Below are 16,956 nucleotides of genomic sequence, written 5' to 3' on the forward strand. Positions count from 1 at the left end.
ACTGGGCAGCTGCCAGCTGCATGATTCAGCCAAAGAGAGGGAAATATCTCGAATTATGTTCTGATGATCTTGTAACAATGTATTGCCTGTATCTGAGACTCCACATGTGATGCAATACCTTATCAGTTGAGAACTTGCTCTAAAATTGGGGAATTGCTTTTTTTAAAAGGAATTGTGCAGTAGATTAGAAACATAATGTGCAGTCATGATGGAGAAGCAATTAGTCTTTAATCATGGCATAGGGATAGATAGAATAGCTTGGTCTAGATTTTGCTGCTTCTGTTAAAAGACTTGTATTTGTATGATCAATTTAGATTTACAAAAATATTCACTTGCCAAGTGATGGAGTTGCGAACACCTTAGGCTATGAATTAGGTTTCTCTAACTGAATGAACAGTTCAAAGTGTAGAAAGATATGGAGTATTGAGCATCTTTCACAATAGAGCTTTGTTATTTCTAAATTACGGGGATAGAGGTGTAATTTTTGTTCTTTATTTGGCATGAAATCTACCAGATAATAACATGACGTAGAGGACTACTTAAATGCCTTGTAAGCTTGAAGTTAGTGCAAAGTTTTTTAAGACTCTGTATTTTTTGGTGAGATCCAAAAGAAAGCTTTCTCACTAAACAACTTGTTGATGTTTTTGTTTTAAAAAATAGCTTAAAATGCACACATAGACAATCGTCACTTTTACATCTTACACATATTTTTGTAATTGCTACACATTTTAGCATGTGCTCTATCTAGCCAAGTGTCCCGATACTTTCTTGACCAGAGAGATGTCTCTTACTGTCATTCTAACCCTATAGTGTTTTCTTTGATGCAGTTATTGTCCTTTCAAAATCAGAACAATATGACTTTAAAATACTTTTATACGTAGGTACATAATACTTTTTTTTTTTCAGTCTTTGTATTTTACAGTGTTTAGCAGTAGTGTAGAAAAGGTATTCTTGATCTTATGAAGTGTCAGTCACTTTGACAAATGTGAAGACACTTTTTGCATGTTATATATGTCTTTTAAAGCCAGTACCAAAACTACAGAAGTTGGTGATTCCTGTCTGTTGTTTACTTTATCTACGGAAAGGGCCATCAGAATCACTAGAGTCAAATATCTAACCTATATGATGATAGGTTTCTGTAGCATAAAAGAACCTATGAGATCTCAAAGACTAACTGAAGCAGGCTTTAATACCTGTTAAATGCTATAACTTAATTATTGATTTATTTTTAGACTGATCAGAAGAAAGAAGTCCTTCCTGTACAAGAAGAATCTGATCTTGAGAAGAAGAGAAGAGAAGCTGAAGCATTGCTTCAGAGCATGGGGTTGACGCCTGAGTCTCCTGTTGGTAGGGATGTTACTATTAATTTGATAGAAATGTTTTGGGGTTTTATGTTTGGGTTTGGGGGGGGTGGTTTTGGGGTTTTTTGGGGGTTTGGTAGTGGTGGGTTTTTTTGTTAGGATTGTGGTATTTATATAATTAACATGTAAATTCTCTGGCTACTATTTTTTGGGGTATACATGTCTGGTTTTTATACTATTTTGCCCTGCATGAGCTCTGTTAAAAACGTTTGGTGATGTGCTTCAGTACACATTACTAGTACTATTTTGTAAAAGATATCCTTTACGCTTAGTGGATTATTTAGAGTCTTCTAGTTTAAAGATAAAAATACCATGTATTTGTTGGGGTTGTTTTCCTATTTTCCCTGTACATTATTCTTCTGTAATTTTTTTTCCCTTCTCCTTTTCATAATGCCAAATTTTAGTACAGATATTTTTATGCAGAGTTGGTTTGTTTCTTTTCTGCATCTTTTACACCCTAATTTTCTTTATCTCAAATACCTGACTGACTTTGAAGTAATAGCAAGGCTAGGTGTAAAATCTAACTATCAAGGATCATAATTCATACTTGTGGCACTCTTGGATGGATTACCATATTGGTTGTTGGATGGGTTACCATATTGGTTGTTGCTTTTTGCCTTTACATAGCCACATCGCTCTGGAAAATGCAAGTGAAGATGGTGATAACTCCACTTTTTGTCTCTAGCTCTGAAATCTAAGGGATTTAGAACTTATTTTTCGGTTTGGCTTGACGGTGGGGTTCTATTTCAGCTGGGTTTGCAAATAAAAATAATAAGAATTTGTTATGGATATGGTGCAAAACCCAATTATAGCTGCTCCCATTCCAACAGCCACAGCGGTCATTTTTAGTAGTTTGAAGTGTTCTCACAGTTTAGAGACTGCATTTGGGCTCTGTTAACAGTAGCGTACAGCGTTTTAAGTAGTCAGTTCTTGCCTACTAGATATTTTATTTGGCAGACTAATAGTTGAACACTTTATTGTGTGAGGTTTTTCTAAGGCAGTTGGTGAGACTCTTGCAGAAATGCATGTGGTTGTTGTTGGTTTCTTGAATCTGTGAGAGAATCTAATATCCGCAGGATAGTCAGTCCTCAAAGTAAGTCATTGCATAGACATAGAGTAGCTGTTTGTGAAAAGTTCTTTGAGGTGCCGGTTTGTAAGACCAGGGCACCCCTGCGAGTGTGGTGTTTCATTCTATTGAGCATCTACTTAACCACGCCCTTCAACATGCACAGATTCGAAGGGAATTCATTCTGTTCCCTTCAAGATACCCAGATCTGATCTGGATCCTAAATCAAGCTGTAATGTCCTACTCGCTCCCTCGCAGTCGCATGCCTGAGGCACAGGCTCAGTCTGCTGGCTGGATACTGGCAAGGTATGATGGTGCAGTGATGGTATGCCTGAACTGGAGCCAGCTGTGGCACTAACTTGCAGGTGAGCGGCTTGGTGTGCAGACAGCTTGAGTGCAGGTGGATAGCCTGAAATTAGATTACTTCATAGAAAATTGTATTAAAAATTCCAAAGGCAATTGCTGTCCTGCGAACTGCCGGAGAGAGGTAGCTCTCTAATAGGAGAAGGGACCTTAACAATGTAAGTATGCTTTTGATACCTACCATACTCGTTACATAAGAAGCCATAAGTTAGCGAACCAAAATAACTTTCAAAAGGTATTATAGTTTCATCCTCTGTTAGGGTAGGTGGAATTCTACTCGGTCTTTTCGTAAGACTGTTGGTTTTAAAATAGCTTTCACCTCGCTAGTGGGAACACTTCGGTGAAAGCAGCGTGTCCCACGAGAGGGCACTCTAGCATCAAAACTAAGCTGCTGGAGTCCGTTCACCGTGCTTGCTGCTACATACAGCTGGCTGGCTTTTGTAAACGGTAACGAGGTGTTTCTCATGCCACCTCTTCAGTTAAGCAAGGGTGACCTTACAATGTCATTGTTTCTGATAACACACAAAAATAATGTAGGAATATAAAGGTCTATAGGCATTTCTTTGAATATAAATTATTCAGTAGATGGCAATGAAGAGTTGAAGGTGATGTGTATACTCATATGTACACATATACGCCCATATTTATAGAGAGATACATATGAAGTGTAAGTGTGTGTGTGAATTTATTAATTATAGCTCTAGGCCTATATAAAAGTCTCTTCTGTAGGAGGAATGATTTTTTAATAAATTGAAGTATTCACTGTGATTTTGTGAACTTAGGATAGAATTTTTGTCAACCAGAGTCATGTCTCTGCTTTGGGATGGAATGGGAGCTTTCTTCAGGATTCACAATATATTTGTGATTTCAGGAAATTCTCTTGAAATGCTGCAGATCTAAATTCAGAATTCTCCCTTGCCGGACCCCTGACAGTGGATACCAATTTATATATGTAACTTGTGTTCAGTTGGTTAGATGGTCTTAAGGGTTGCTAGGGAGTGAATGTGTTCTATGAATGTTTTACATATTGCTGAAAAATGAAGCATATAAGGACCTTCAACACACACCCTGATTCTTAAGCATAAACCTAAGTTTCATTAAATAATGAGTTTCACGATTTCTGAAAATAAAGGTTGAAAGAAATAACGAAATACTTTTGTGTTTATATCGAATTGCATGATATCACTCACTATTATCTATCCATTCCAAAAAACATGTTGCTTTTTAAATGGTAATTGCAAGCTTCATCTATGTGCTGAAAATGAACGTTTAAATGGCTTTTAAGAAAAAGTTTCAATGTAACAGTACTGGACTGTTCATCAAGTAAAAATAAAGAAAACACGAAAATCCCCCAAAACCCAACACTACAAACTTTGGTGTAATACACAGGATTTATGTTGATTTCATTCAGACTAGAACAAAAATAACAGTATGCTGTATGACAAAGCCAATTTTTTGTTCCGCGCTTCGGTGATTATATATTTTGAAACAAAATTACCAGTTAAATACATTCAATATCTATTTTTTAAGAAAAACCAATGTCAAAGCTATGTTAAACTCTCTCTTCCTTTTATCTTTAAGCAACATGATTTAGTGGAAATTACCCTTTGAAAATTGATGCCATCATTTGTCAGAAGTTCAGTTTAAAAATATATTTTCAATTCATTTTTTCTTAAGTGTCTTTCCCTCCATGTCTTTTTGGATGCTCCAGGTGCATAAATGCCAAACAATTGCATGAAAGTCCAGCATGAGTTGTTAACATTGTCTTTTCCCCTCTCTTTCTACTGTTCATTTTCATCCATGTATTTTTTGTTTGCCATCACTTTTTTTTAATACTTCATGTTAAATTAATTTGAAAACATCCTAAGCTGTGCAACCTCTGCGAGTAGTAACAGCGGATACCTGTCTGTTTCACTATTTAGTCCCTCCTCCTACCTCTCCATCTTCCAAATCTGTGAGTACGCCAAGTGAGGCTGGAAGCCAGGACTCTGGTGATGGCGCTGTTGGATCTAGGTATGTAACTTTCCTTGTCATGTTCCTTTGCTTAATACTTGTATTCTGAACAATTAAGCTTTAGAAGAAATCAAGCTGAATTACTTGATTATAATATAATAAAATGAGGTTACAGTGTTACTGAATCTGTGAACAGTAACTGTTTTACAGAATTACTTTAAAATTTGAAATGTAACTACACGTCGTAATTTGAAATTATCAACATTAATGTGGAATTGTTTAAACTTGCAAGTTTAAAGTAAAATGAGCCTGCATGTCTTGTGGTAATGTTCTTGTAAGCATAAATGTCTCGGGACAATAGAAAACTAGAAAAGTCCAATTTCTGGGTTCTTCCCAGCATTTTCTAAAGGAGGGTGTCTATGGATGATAGGCTATTTCCTTTTTCCCCTCTCTTCTAGCTGGTTGAATAAAAGATACTGTCTATAAACTTTGCCTTGCTTCTGATTTTAATTTTTTTTTTCCTTGCTCAGGACAGTACTTCTCATTATTTCGCTTTGCAGTGACTTGTAACATCATCCCTGTAACACAACTGTACCACTCACAGTCTCTCTCATTTAGTGAAAACATAGCACCATGATGGTACAGCCACAGGCATTTTTCAGTTCCAGTGCTTGCCACATCTGTTTCACCATTTTTTTTGTGCATGACAGTTTGAGAAATGCTCCTCTAAAGATAGTCAGATACGTATTTCTGTTAAACTGGGAATTCAGAGTGGCAATATGTGGGTGATAAGGTGGAAAACACTACCTGCAAAGGATATTTCTACAGTTTCCCATGCACAGTCTGTGAAGAAGAGCAGTATTTGCCTATTAATATTGATAACTTACATCATCTCAGCAAATTAAGTTCATGTATTTAGAATTTACTGAGTATGCGTTGTGGATGAAGTTTCATTAAAGCGCAGTAACTAAAGCAGTTATTTGTTACTTTTGTGCTTATATGAGTAGTTGTTTTGGAGAAAGAGTGAACACTTACACCACTTTGCAACATCGCTTTGAAAGATTGCAGTAGTGTCTTGTATGCATGTGGATTACGTGTGTGTAACTGTATACAGTCTTAATCTGAAAATAGTCAAGATTTTAATGACCTAAACAAAGTTTACAAGGTGCTGATTTCTAAGTAGCAATCATCAAGTTAAAACAGAGAATACATCAGGCAGCAGATATGAACCCAAACTCTTTTTTTTTTTTTAAGCAGTGCCCAGGTGTGATCTTGTGCATAGCTTATTCACTATACAATTGAAGTTCACCTGTCATGTTAATAAAGAGCTAATATAATTGTTCCTTAACTGAGCAACAAGCAAATTTTAAATTAATTCAGTGATTATTGCTTATTAAATTGTCATTTGATATTTAAATTTGCTGTCTAGAAGAAAAAACAAGAATTAGTTGATGAGGACTTTCTAAAACAAAAATTCTTTCCATTCATACATAATTTAAATTCAGTATGGAACAATATGTATAGGCCACATATCGGTCATTGAATGCCGTGTTGCATACTGAATTTATCTCCACCTCATAGGTGTGCAGTGCTCTTTGATTGTGTGTTCCTTGGACATAGTAACATAATGTTATATGCATATATTTTCTTATGAAGCCTTGAGAAAACTCATATCCTAAGCCTCTATAGCTTCATGCATTTGCAAACTTTAAATCTGTCTCTTGACGATTTCCAACAAGACATGGAAGCATTAAAAGACTGTGGTCTTGAAGGTGCAGAGGTATGAATGTGTAGCTAAATTGAAGGCTAGAGTCACTGTTAGAGTCCCCTTGCTTATTCTCTGAGCACTGGATAGCATTCTTCCCCTCCCCCAGCAAACAGATGTCTATATCCTAGTCTGTTAGTACAAGTGTGTACAAGTGTGTACAGCATTCCTAATGTACACGCACACTTGAACCTGAAAGTTAATGGGAAAAACTGGACTGTGTTATATCCCTTAGCGTTATACCTGCCGTGAGATGTGTTAGAAAGCCCAAGTGGTTCCAGTGTGCTTGATAATCTTAAAACAAATCCTTTCATATTAGTGTATTATTTTAGTTCTCATTTTTTTGGTCTGTGGCTATTTGTTCTCTGGTCATGCTGCAACTATACAAAGATGATCTCCATTGTTTAGTCTTTCCTCCTCTATGATGCTGAATCCTGCCAGTAACTTTACTTATTTAGTATTTAGTAGAGCAGTGTTCAGACTGTGTTCCTGCTGTTAATTCAATCTGTCTTGCTTTATTTTCATCAGTAAAGAGTTTTTGTTCCCAGTTTGATACTGTTCTTTCTCTCTTTTCCTCAGTTAAGAGTATAAATTCAAGACTGGAAATTAATACAGTTAGTTTACTTTTAGGTTAGGTGGATGCTTCATAAAACTAGATTAAATGCAGAAAATACTTTTTGAGGTATAGGAAGCGTCAGGAATATGCCTGGGTACAGAGAAGTTTGGGCATATGTGGAAGAATAGGAACTTCTGTTCATTGAACCATGAAGCTTGTAGATAAATTCATTTAACTTAAGGCATAACAAACATCTGGAAAGCAAAAGAAACAGTATTTTACATCATTTTGGTACACGTGTAATAGGTGAATTTTATCTCAGAATATTACCTTTATTTTGAAAGAATATCTCTGAGAAAGATTTAACTGTATAACCTGTACCGCTGGTTGACTTAAACTATTTTGAAAGGCAGACTGTCACTGATACCACCGAAGCAATTGTTGAAAGTTAAAAGAATGCTTTGAAAGCAGGAAAGCAACCTCAGTAAGGACTGGGTCTTAAGCAGGCACAAAAGCCTTTTAAATCCGTAGCCCTTTCCCCAAGATGCTCTCAAGTGGGATTGAAAAAGTTGAGAAAATGTTTGGCAGATATTGTGGTAATGCAGCATTTGGATCTCTAGATAAGTCATCCTTTGCAGAAGCCACATGAAGGTAGGGGTGGGGGTGGTTTGGTTTTGCTTTATTGCCTTTCTTTTGCTTTTTTTTCTTTTTTTAATGCGTGGTTGAACAACATATGAGCAATAACTGTCTTGAAGTCTCAGGCACAAAATTAAACTCCAAGTTTAAATCTATTTGGTCAAGAAAAATAACAGAGACCAAGAGAATAAATATACTCAAAGTAATTAACTTTATGGTAAAATGGTGTGTTTTCTGATGCACAAAAGATATGGGAAGACTCCAGAGGTTTAGGTGTTAAGCTATTGCTGTGGATGCAACAGCAGTTACATAGAATGATTTGCTAAATACGAAAACAGTGGATTTGTATTTCTTAATTAAACTATAATTAATTATTCTTGTAATGCATACTTTCTACAAGAACCAGATAGTGCATGACACACCCATATTTATGAGCTTTTATGGTGTTGCTTCTACATTTTAGAGATCAACTTTACCTTTAGGAATTCTGCACCTGGTTTATAAGAGCACTAGCATGTATGGGATGGAAATGTAAAATTACCTTTGATTGACTTATCACAGTAAAATGTTACATATTTTTAAATTTTTTTATTTGTTATAAAATATGATTTAAAAAAAAATAGCTTCTAAAAACTTCAGAAAAACCATACATGATCATCTGTTAATCTCTCTTATAATCTTGTTTTAAAATTCTGCCTAAGCCTGATAGCAGCCAGGAGACTATATGAAAATCTGTGGAGAAGGGATGAAGGCTAAAAATTGAGAGAGATGGAAAACTTATTTTCCCGTTTGTATTTCTTCTGATACAAAAGTGACTTGAAATGGATCTATTCTGTTCATTATTCCGCATGACTTTGAAATGTGTTATTAATATAAAGCCCACTATTTCTAAGAGATTTAAATACCTTAAGTGGAGTTGGCTCTAAATCAGACGACACTTATAAGCCCAAGGCAGTGCTTAACCCATAATTACTGCAGTGTCACATCTTGGAAACTCTAGCAGGTCTCTATCCCAGTGGAAATGCATTTTTGCCCCTCTACCAAAAGGCTTATGTGTTGACTCATTTCCTTTACCAATATGACAGTTTCCTTCACATATTTACTGCTCTGGGCAAGATTGCATTATGTTAACAAATCTGTCTTCGTATGTCATGAGCAAATCTGAACAGATTTTAAAAGGAATTTGAAGTTTTCAATGGTTCTTGTCAGTATTTAAAATACTTTTATTTGCCTCTCATAAAGGTTGCATTTGTTTGTAGATCTTTAACTTTCAATCTTTGAAATAATTCTTTGCTAATAGCTCTGAATTATGTGTTTGCTCTTTAACTTTTGTATTTACTGCATGTATTATTGCACTGAATGTTTGCTGAATTTCCCTTAACTGATGTTGCATTGCTTTGTTTCTTGTGAACAGTGAAATAACTATAAGCTTACTGTAACTCTAGCATTTCATAGTGTGTATTTGCTTCACTAATCTCTGGCCTTTTTTGCTAATGCTGCATGATTGTTCAACCTGGGGTATCAGGACGCTGCATTGGGATACTGATCCATCAGTTCTTCAGCTCCACTCTGATTCCGATCTGGGGTATTTCATAGATTTCTTATATTCCCTCTTTCATGTACTTACAGATAATAAGTATAAGAGCTTATTTTTTCTTTAAGACTTCAAGTTGTTGTTAAGAGACTGTTCTGTAAAATAACAGAAATTCACTATCCCTAGACTTAGTGAAGTTTGCTTGCAATGGGAAATTTGTATATTATTTAATATACATAAGATGCTTATTTCTAATAACAAAGCTTACTTATTCCTGTTTTTCTTTGAGACTTACTTTGGCAAAATATAAACTATAAAAAGTATTTTCTTTAAAATAAAAGGTGTAGAATAACTCTATTTAAAAACAGTGACTCCTGTTTTTTCTTGTAAAGATGTTTATAAAAGCTGTCGCTCACTATAAGCACGTACTCAAACCCATATCGTGCTATAAGAATTGCCATTCTGCCCACCAAAACCTTTCGAAGGGCGTTACTCTTTTTCTTTCACTTTTATCTTGGGAGAAGGGTGGATAATAAACTAAATTTGATATAAATTGTTGTTGGATCACTGCGGTATTACTACAATACAAACTGAAATTAGCCTTTATAGGAAGTTACAATGACTGAATTAATGTTGTGTGGTTTTGGAAGTACGTTATGCATTGTAGTTTGATACTAGCTGTATCTGCATTTCTAGAATCTTCCATAAGCTGGAATCAGGAAGCTCAGAGGTTTTCAGTATTGTATTCTGGAGTAATGTTTTATGGATAAATCACTTGTCAGTGTGCGAGTTTCAGATTAGACTTGCAGTTCTGCATTCTAAATAGTATCTTAGAGGCAGACGAAAAAGGGCAGCAAAGTTGAAAGGACTAGGAAATGTTTTTTCCTTCAGAGTAAGTAAGCTGTTTTTTAAGCTTTAAAATCCTGGAACCATTGCTGTGCAAACAGAACTCGTGAGCAGATCTGTTCCACTGAAAATAGGGATATGTCACAGATGTAGCGATACCCTAGTCAACCACAAAGAGCAAAACTTTAAAATTATAATTCAGATATTTTTATATATATATGTACATCTTTCTTTTTGTTGCAGATATATAAATAGCTGCTGATTTTAAATAATAATGATAATAAAATATTAGTCATAATCATGTGAATTCCTCAGAATAAAGTTTCCATTGGAATTGACTAAGCAGTGCTGTGACACGATGACTTGGGTATTATTCTAGGCAAAAGGTGAAGTAATTTGTAAAGTTAAATTTTTTTTCTAATTTCTCTATTAATGTTATTTAGACGTGCACCTGTTAAACTTGGAATGGCCAAAATTACACAAGTTGACTTTCCTCCTCGAGAAATTGTTACATATACAAAGGAGACGCAAACACCTGTTATGACTCAGCCAAAGGAAGGTGAATTACTAAGTTATTACTACCGAAGTTATTTTTCTTTTGTGTTATTATAATGATGATGACTGACTGAATTAGAACGAGCACTTGTGATCTTGAAATTTAATAAGGTCAATGAAGGTTGATATGTGACATAATTGATATAAATTCTATTATTAAATTCATCTAGGTCTTGCTTAAGAACGTTATTGTCATTCTGCGTCTTGTTTAACATGACTCTTATTGCTGATACATGGTATTTTCTCACTCCTAGTAAATGTTCAGAGTAGACATCAAGTTGCTTAATTAGCTGACAACTGATAAATAGAAGTGGGATATATCTTGTATTTATGACGTTTAAGAATCTTAAAGGCTGTGTATCCTTACGACAAACAGCAATCGACCCCACACACTTTTTTATACCTGGAGCTTATACACTGAGCTTTAAAAGAAGGAAATAATTTCTTTATTAACATATGCAGTTTCTGTTCTTACCAATTGAACATATGCTTTCCTTCAGTCATGACTTCTTCGCTTTTCAGAAAATGTTTTTCCAAAGAAAACTTAGTTGGCTAACAAATTTGCTTTTCAGTGTTGAAACACTTGAATTTAGCTGCAAATGAAAATACTAATCTTGACCTAGTTTGTATATAGTTCTACAACAAAACCTCTTTGTTTTTTAATGTAACTGACTTTGAGTATGTGTCTTTGGTAGCAATTTTAGGACCTAATTCTACATTCATAATTTTACATTTTCCTGCTCTTTGGTATGTGAACTTTTGGGTGTTTATGCAAGGAGGTAAAAGCACTTTTTAAAACATGAAGAGAATACTCAACTGAAATCTTATGCTGATGTTTCCAGAAACTGTATATTTTATCTGAAATTGTAATACAAGTGATATGGACAGTAAAGTGTAATACAGGTGATACAGAGTTGTTGCTCCAGTCTACATCAATATGCTGCACTTGTCTGGAGTGTGTCTTGAAGTCACTTTGGCAAGTTTAATGCGATGCAAATGACACTGTGAATGAGTTTAACGGGGGGGGGAAGCAGAGAGCAGAGAAAGGAAGTAAATTGCAACAGTACTTTGTGTTGAGAAGTTTCTTCCCTTCTTGTCTCTGGATATCCAGTATAAGGGATCAATGTGTCTTCAGAACACAAACCTGATCTTTCAAACTTCATTATTCAGTGAGTCAGAATAACAGAGGATGTGCTTTTTCTCTGACTGTGTGTGTTTTCCATTTTGCATTTTATCTGTGTCCCTGCACATTTGGGTTTGTCCCGTTTTCATTTCTCCCTTGCCCTTACCTTTTCTCTAATCCCTCAGGTTTTTTTTTTCTTTCACTCTGTCAGGTTCGTGGAATCTGAAGGCTTAGTTCGTAGTTTGTGTGCTTGAAGAGTTTTACTTCTGCAGCCTCCTGTCAGTGGAAATTGCCTGGGATTGTATGATCTCAGTTTCACACGCAGTGGATAGGCTGTAGTTGAGGTTTACTGTAGTGAAGCTGGAAAGATGGGTCATCTGTATTTCTGCATTTACCAGAAATTGCTCTCGACACAGATGCTGTCTCCTGATCCGTTCCACCCTAAAAATAATGCTGTTTTCATGAGGGCCATTGTCATTATTTTATTTATATGTACTTCACAAAAGTCACTTACAGATGGTTTTTCATCATTTCAATGTCGAGGGTCTTTTTAAGGTCTGTCTTAAGACTGCCTAAATACATTCATAATTAAGCTCTACTTTCACAATTTATGATGACATCTGAAATAGGACATAGGCTTAAAAAAAATCGTACTGCCTCAAAAAAAGTCACTAGGTGAGAGATTTTGATTATGGGAATAAAATTTGGAAGTCTTCAAAACAATTGACAAAAGCAATATCCTCCATTTTCAGAGTGCACTTAGATACATTCTATCTCATTGATGCTTATTTCTTCTCACAACCCGAATTGTTGTGTTATTTAGTTTACAGTGTATGCACTAAAATAAATAAATAAAATTAATCTTACAAGGTACACCTGGAAGCTGAACTTGTAACTGAATTCACACATAGAAGTAATCTTCAGTAGCTCACTTGCACAGCAACAAGTTGCGTCTCAGCTAGATTAGATACAGTGTTCGCACTTTCTTATAAAAGGAGTGGACTGGACCTTTCTTAATTATCATATTTTGAGATTTTAAAACACTGTTAGAGCTGTGTGTGTGAATAAAGGAAAATAGAAGCAGTTTTATCAGATATGCTGTGCAGTCATTCCGCAGGTTTAGGTCCACCTGTGCTGTAGGTTGAATTGTGCTAACACACATTGATTGAGGGCGGGGAGGGGGGGGCACCAAAACTACCAAAATGAGGAAAAAAAAAAACAAAAACAAAAACAAAAAAAACCAAAACAACCAACCACCAGTCCTCTTTGTTCCACTTCTGTGTGCCACCATGGTTATGTGGTTATATTGTAAGCTGAGTTGGGCAACATTCAAACTACAACCAATCTGTCTGATGGGACAGATAGGAAGTAGGAGTGAACTAGTTTAAAACAGTTGCTAATTGTCATGGAAATATTTATGGTAACACACAAATTAAGTGAGTTACACAGGGTAGATTTCATGTCCTCAGCTTAAAGTTAGCCTTTAGAGACGCCCATTTTGGATTCAGTGTAACAAACAGTTAAATTTAAGTCATGAATACCTTTCACTTGAGCAGTTCTGGTTTTAAAATGTGAAGGTCACTTACCTCAGAAGTTGATAGAAAAGACTGCATTCAGGTAGTTGAGAAACCCATAAAAGGAAAATTTCATAGTTAGAGAAGGGAGGTAGACTAAGTTTATATGTTCATGCTTCTGTATGGTGCAGACATGTTGCACCATCCTAGACAATATTCAGATATGAAGTAACTCTCACCACTGTCTTGCAGATACAAAGTTTCTTGGCTGCAACTGTTTTGAGCCAGTGGTCGTCTGCATTTGTAACGGAAGAGCGGCCAGTTTGCATGCAGGCCTAGATGCTAGAGCTAGAATGTGACCTCAGTGCTAGTGGCACTATAGCCGCTTTATGATAAGACAAAAGTGTCACTACTGAAAGTAGGACGTTTCCACATTTCTTCATCCCTGCCCCTTTGAAATGTTGTGTCTATAGTAGTAGATAGCCTTGTCTTCCTCTTATACAATGCCCAGCTCTTAATTTTGAAGTGTGACAGCTTCCTTAGGAGATGAAGGCATTTACTACGCTGGCAGTTCCACAACTTCCATTATTTTATTGCAGTACTAATATGATGATTTATTATGACCTCAAAATATTTGAGAAACTGTCTGTCTTACGAAGACTGATTCTTTTTATGATATTGTAAAACAATAAAATTGGGATCTCTCCTAGCAATTGCTTTCACTCTACGATTAGAGATTGAGTCGTCTTTAGAGCGCTCAGTATTTTGCCACAGGAAGTCATTCACTGTATTCTGAACAGTATGGAAGATCAAATTTCCCTATTAATTGAAGTTAATAAACACATTTCACAGTTCTGATAAGAAGATGCCCACATCCAAAGTAGATTTAGAAGGTAAATCTGCGGTGTTTGCTGTATGGGCTTTTTGTATGATGGGTGTAACCCACAGCTGCTCTTTTCTCAAGGTCCTATGCATGCAAGTGACTAAGAATATAGAAGAAGAGAAACACAGTAAGAAATGGTGTCAGGGTGGCAGTCTTGGTGCTCTCAAACTTCTTGCTTTGATGAAAATACTGACATGTGTCTGTCTTCAGTGCTGCTTTTTTTTTTTCCCTCCCTTCTTCACTTTCACTTTTTCTCCAGAACTTTCAATAGCCTTAGTCTTCTAACACTGCTCTTTCTTTAGCAACTGTATTTATTATGTGAAAGAAATGAAGTGAAATCGTGAAATGGTTTGTTGTACTGAGGAATGTAGCAGAGAAAATACCCCTTGTTTTGGTTTGGTTTTTGTTCTCTCAGCATGTCCTGTTCCTGTTTCGGGAGTTTTGTCATTCTGTGATATGGTAATGATGGCCATCTTTTTTGTTTAGGGACCAAATAAGTTTATTTTGGCTCGAGAAGTGTTGTGCCATACTTGGTGCTGTTCTCCCTTACTTTATAACGAGTAACCCCAAGCACCTACATCTCTATGCCATTACTACACTTTAGTAACTTTTGTCACCATCATAATGTGAACATCCTGTGTTTAGGCTGCTCCATTCCCCAGCATCCTTGTTCTGCTATTCCCTTTTCTACTAGCTAAATCCATTTCTCGCTTCCCATGATGCTGTGTATAACACTGCCACCTGCTACCCTCATTTTCCAATTTTGGTGGATGTGTTTTTTAGTTAGTGTGGTCAACTGGTTACTAGGGCTGTTATTTAGCCTCTATTTGGCATGCCTTATCAGGCAGCAGATTTTCAGACCCACTCTCTGAAAATACATTTGAAATTGGTTCCCTTCATACACTCATTTCTTTCTAGCAGGCAGCAGAAGCAGTTTCAGCAACAGAGATGCGATTCAGATGTGAACTCTGGTATATGTCTTAATGTTCTGCAGGCTCCATGTTGGCCACCATGCAGAGTACTGTAATCATCGGTGCTAAATTTTTTTTTTCTTATCTGTACTTCTTGCTACACTGCTCTCTACTATACTGTTTGATCTCTTCCTTTGTGATTTGCTAAGACACTGTTCAAATTCTCATGGGAAGAAATTAGTCACCAGAACACCCAATAAAGATGTGTTCTAAGTCTTTGCAGTAGTTAATCCAAAGAAAGACAGGCATATGGGGGAATGTGATTCTGCTTAGCTGTCCCAGTTAAGGCTTTTCCTGGGCTAATGGGGTACTTGTTGTTTGGCGCTGGTGTGCAATCACAACTAACTGCAGACAGTATTATTGCATTAGCTCCACTGTTTGAGGAATTGTTGATTAGAGTCTCCAAGACACAGAATGAAAATATTAAGCATTTTTGTCCTTTTAATTCTGACTTAAGCAGAGTAAAAACAATTTGGTGTATAGGATTGGCTTCTTGGATGCTGTCAAGTGAACGTAGCATTTTTACATTTTAATATTTTTAAAAGAGATAATGGATCCTCATATATTCATGTATTATCCATACATGCCTCAAATGTACAGTGAAATATAGATGAGAAAACCTGATACGAAGACATTCGGCTTAACAAAAGCCACCCATTTCACAGATGATTTAACTTTGATTAACCTACTCTGCAGCAACAGATAAGACAACTGGAACTTCACTCTCTAGTGTTATTGCTAGGTGCAGCCTAATTTACAGCACTGCTTTGCTTTCTGTCTTGCCAAAATACATCACGATTTTTATGTTAACTCAAAATTCAGTGGTTCATTAAACCTGTTTTTAGCATTCATTGACAAGAAGTTTGCTATTAAAGTAGCTGCTGTTTTTATGCAGTCTTTACTGTTCAGTTTGTAACCTTAGATCCCCTGTTTGCCTGTCAGAAATAACACGGAGTTAATCCCTTAGCATGTTATAATGAATATTCATGAACCTGTTGGTGTGACATAGAGTCCTATTTCCTGTCTTCATGGCCCTATGACTTTTCTAGTCTTAGCAGCCTTTTTTAACTGCAAAATTGTATTTGGTATACTGACAGTGGAGGTGGCACAAAATGCCAGTAGGTACAGTCAACAATGAATAAGGAGGATGAAGTTAGGCAGTGCCTCTAAAGTTTCCAAGTTTATGTAGCTGACTTGAAATAAATGCAGTGCAAGACTGTATCATTCTTGACTTACTAGATGTGGAATCTTTTTCAGAAATACGATGTCCAGTCTTTCAGTGTTTACTGGGTAATATATTATTGTTATGCCAACTCCTTGCAAATATCAGCACCTGGCCTGTTTATTTAATAAAGTCAAGAGACAGGAGAAGTAATTAAAACAGAAATTTCGTATCTCTTCTGTTGTTCAACAGCTTCTTGCTGCCTGTTTTGATTGTAAACTTCTGTGAGAAAGCATCCTAGTTTCGGATAATGAGTTCAAGAACTTGTATATGTGGGGGGGTTTATTTTGTGTTGCTTTTTCTTTTTTCCCCTCCGGATCCCTTAATGAGAAAGTTTGCATATGACTTTTCTTTAGAGAGAAGGTTTTAGATTTATGTAGTTACAGATAAATCACAGCGAGATGACATGTTCAATTTCAAGTCTGATACTTTGAGAATATTAAAATAAGTGCTATATCCTGCATTTAAATGCAGTAATATCAGCTGGCTGTATGTAGTGAAAGTACTATGAAGGAATTTAGATCTCTGTATAATATATGCCATTTATGTTTCAAACGTTAAAAGGCAGGAGCAATCAACTATATGATCTTTTGAATAAAATATGTAGA

At 36.0% G+C, this 16,956-nt stretch overlaps 1 protein-coding gene across 7 annotated transcripts in view; it reads left to right on the plus strand.

The window, feature by feature from the left end:
• The window catches only part of DYNC1I2 (dynein cytoplasmic 1 intermediate chain 2), a 30,226-nt gene that overhangs the window by 2,728 nt on the left and 10,542 nt on the right, over nt 1-16,956 (plus strand). For 4 of the 7 annotated variants that reach the window (XM_075429812.1, XM_075429811.1, XM_075429817.1 and 1 more), the window contains exons 3-6: nt 1,233-1,347; nt 4,659-4,803; nt 9,226-9,285; nt 10,524-10,639. In XM_075429812.1, the coding sequence (XP_075285927.1) occupies nt 1,233-1,347; nt 4,659-4,803; nt 9,226-9,285; nt 10,524-10,639 (436 nt within the window). The remainder of the gene's footprint in view (nt 1-1,232; nt 1,348-4,658; nt 4,804-9,225; nt 9,286-10,523; nt 10,640-16,956) is intronic. The other 3 variants (XM_075429814.1, XM_075429815.1, XM_075429816.1) reach the window with 3 other exon arrangements.

This window comes from Opisthocomus hoazin, chromosome 9 (assembly GCF_030867145.1).
Source record: "Opisthocomus hoazin isolate bOpiHoa1 chromosome 9, bOpiHoa1.hap1, whole genome shotgun sequence".
NCBI lineage: Eukaryota > Metazoa > Chordata > Aves > Opisthocomiformes > Opisthocomidae > Opisthocomus > Opisthocomus hoazin.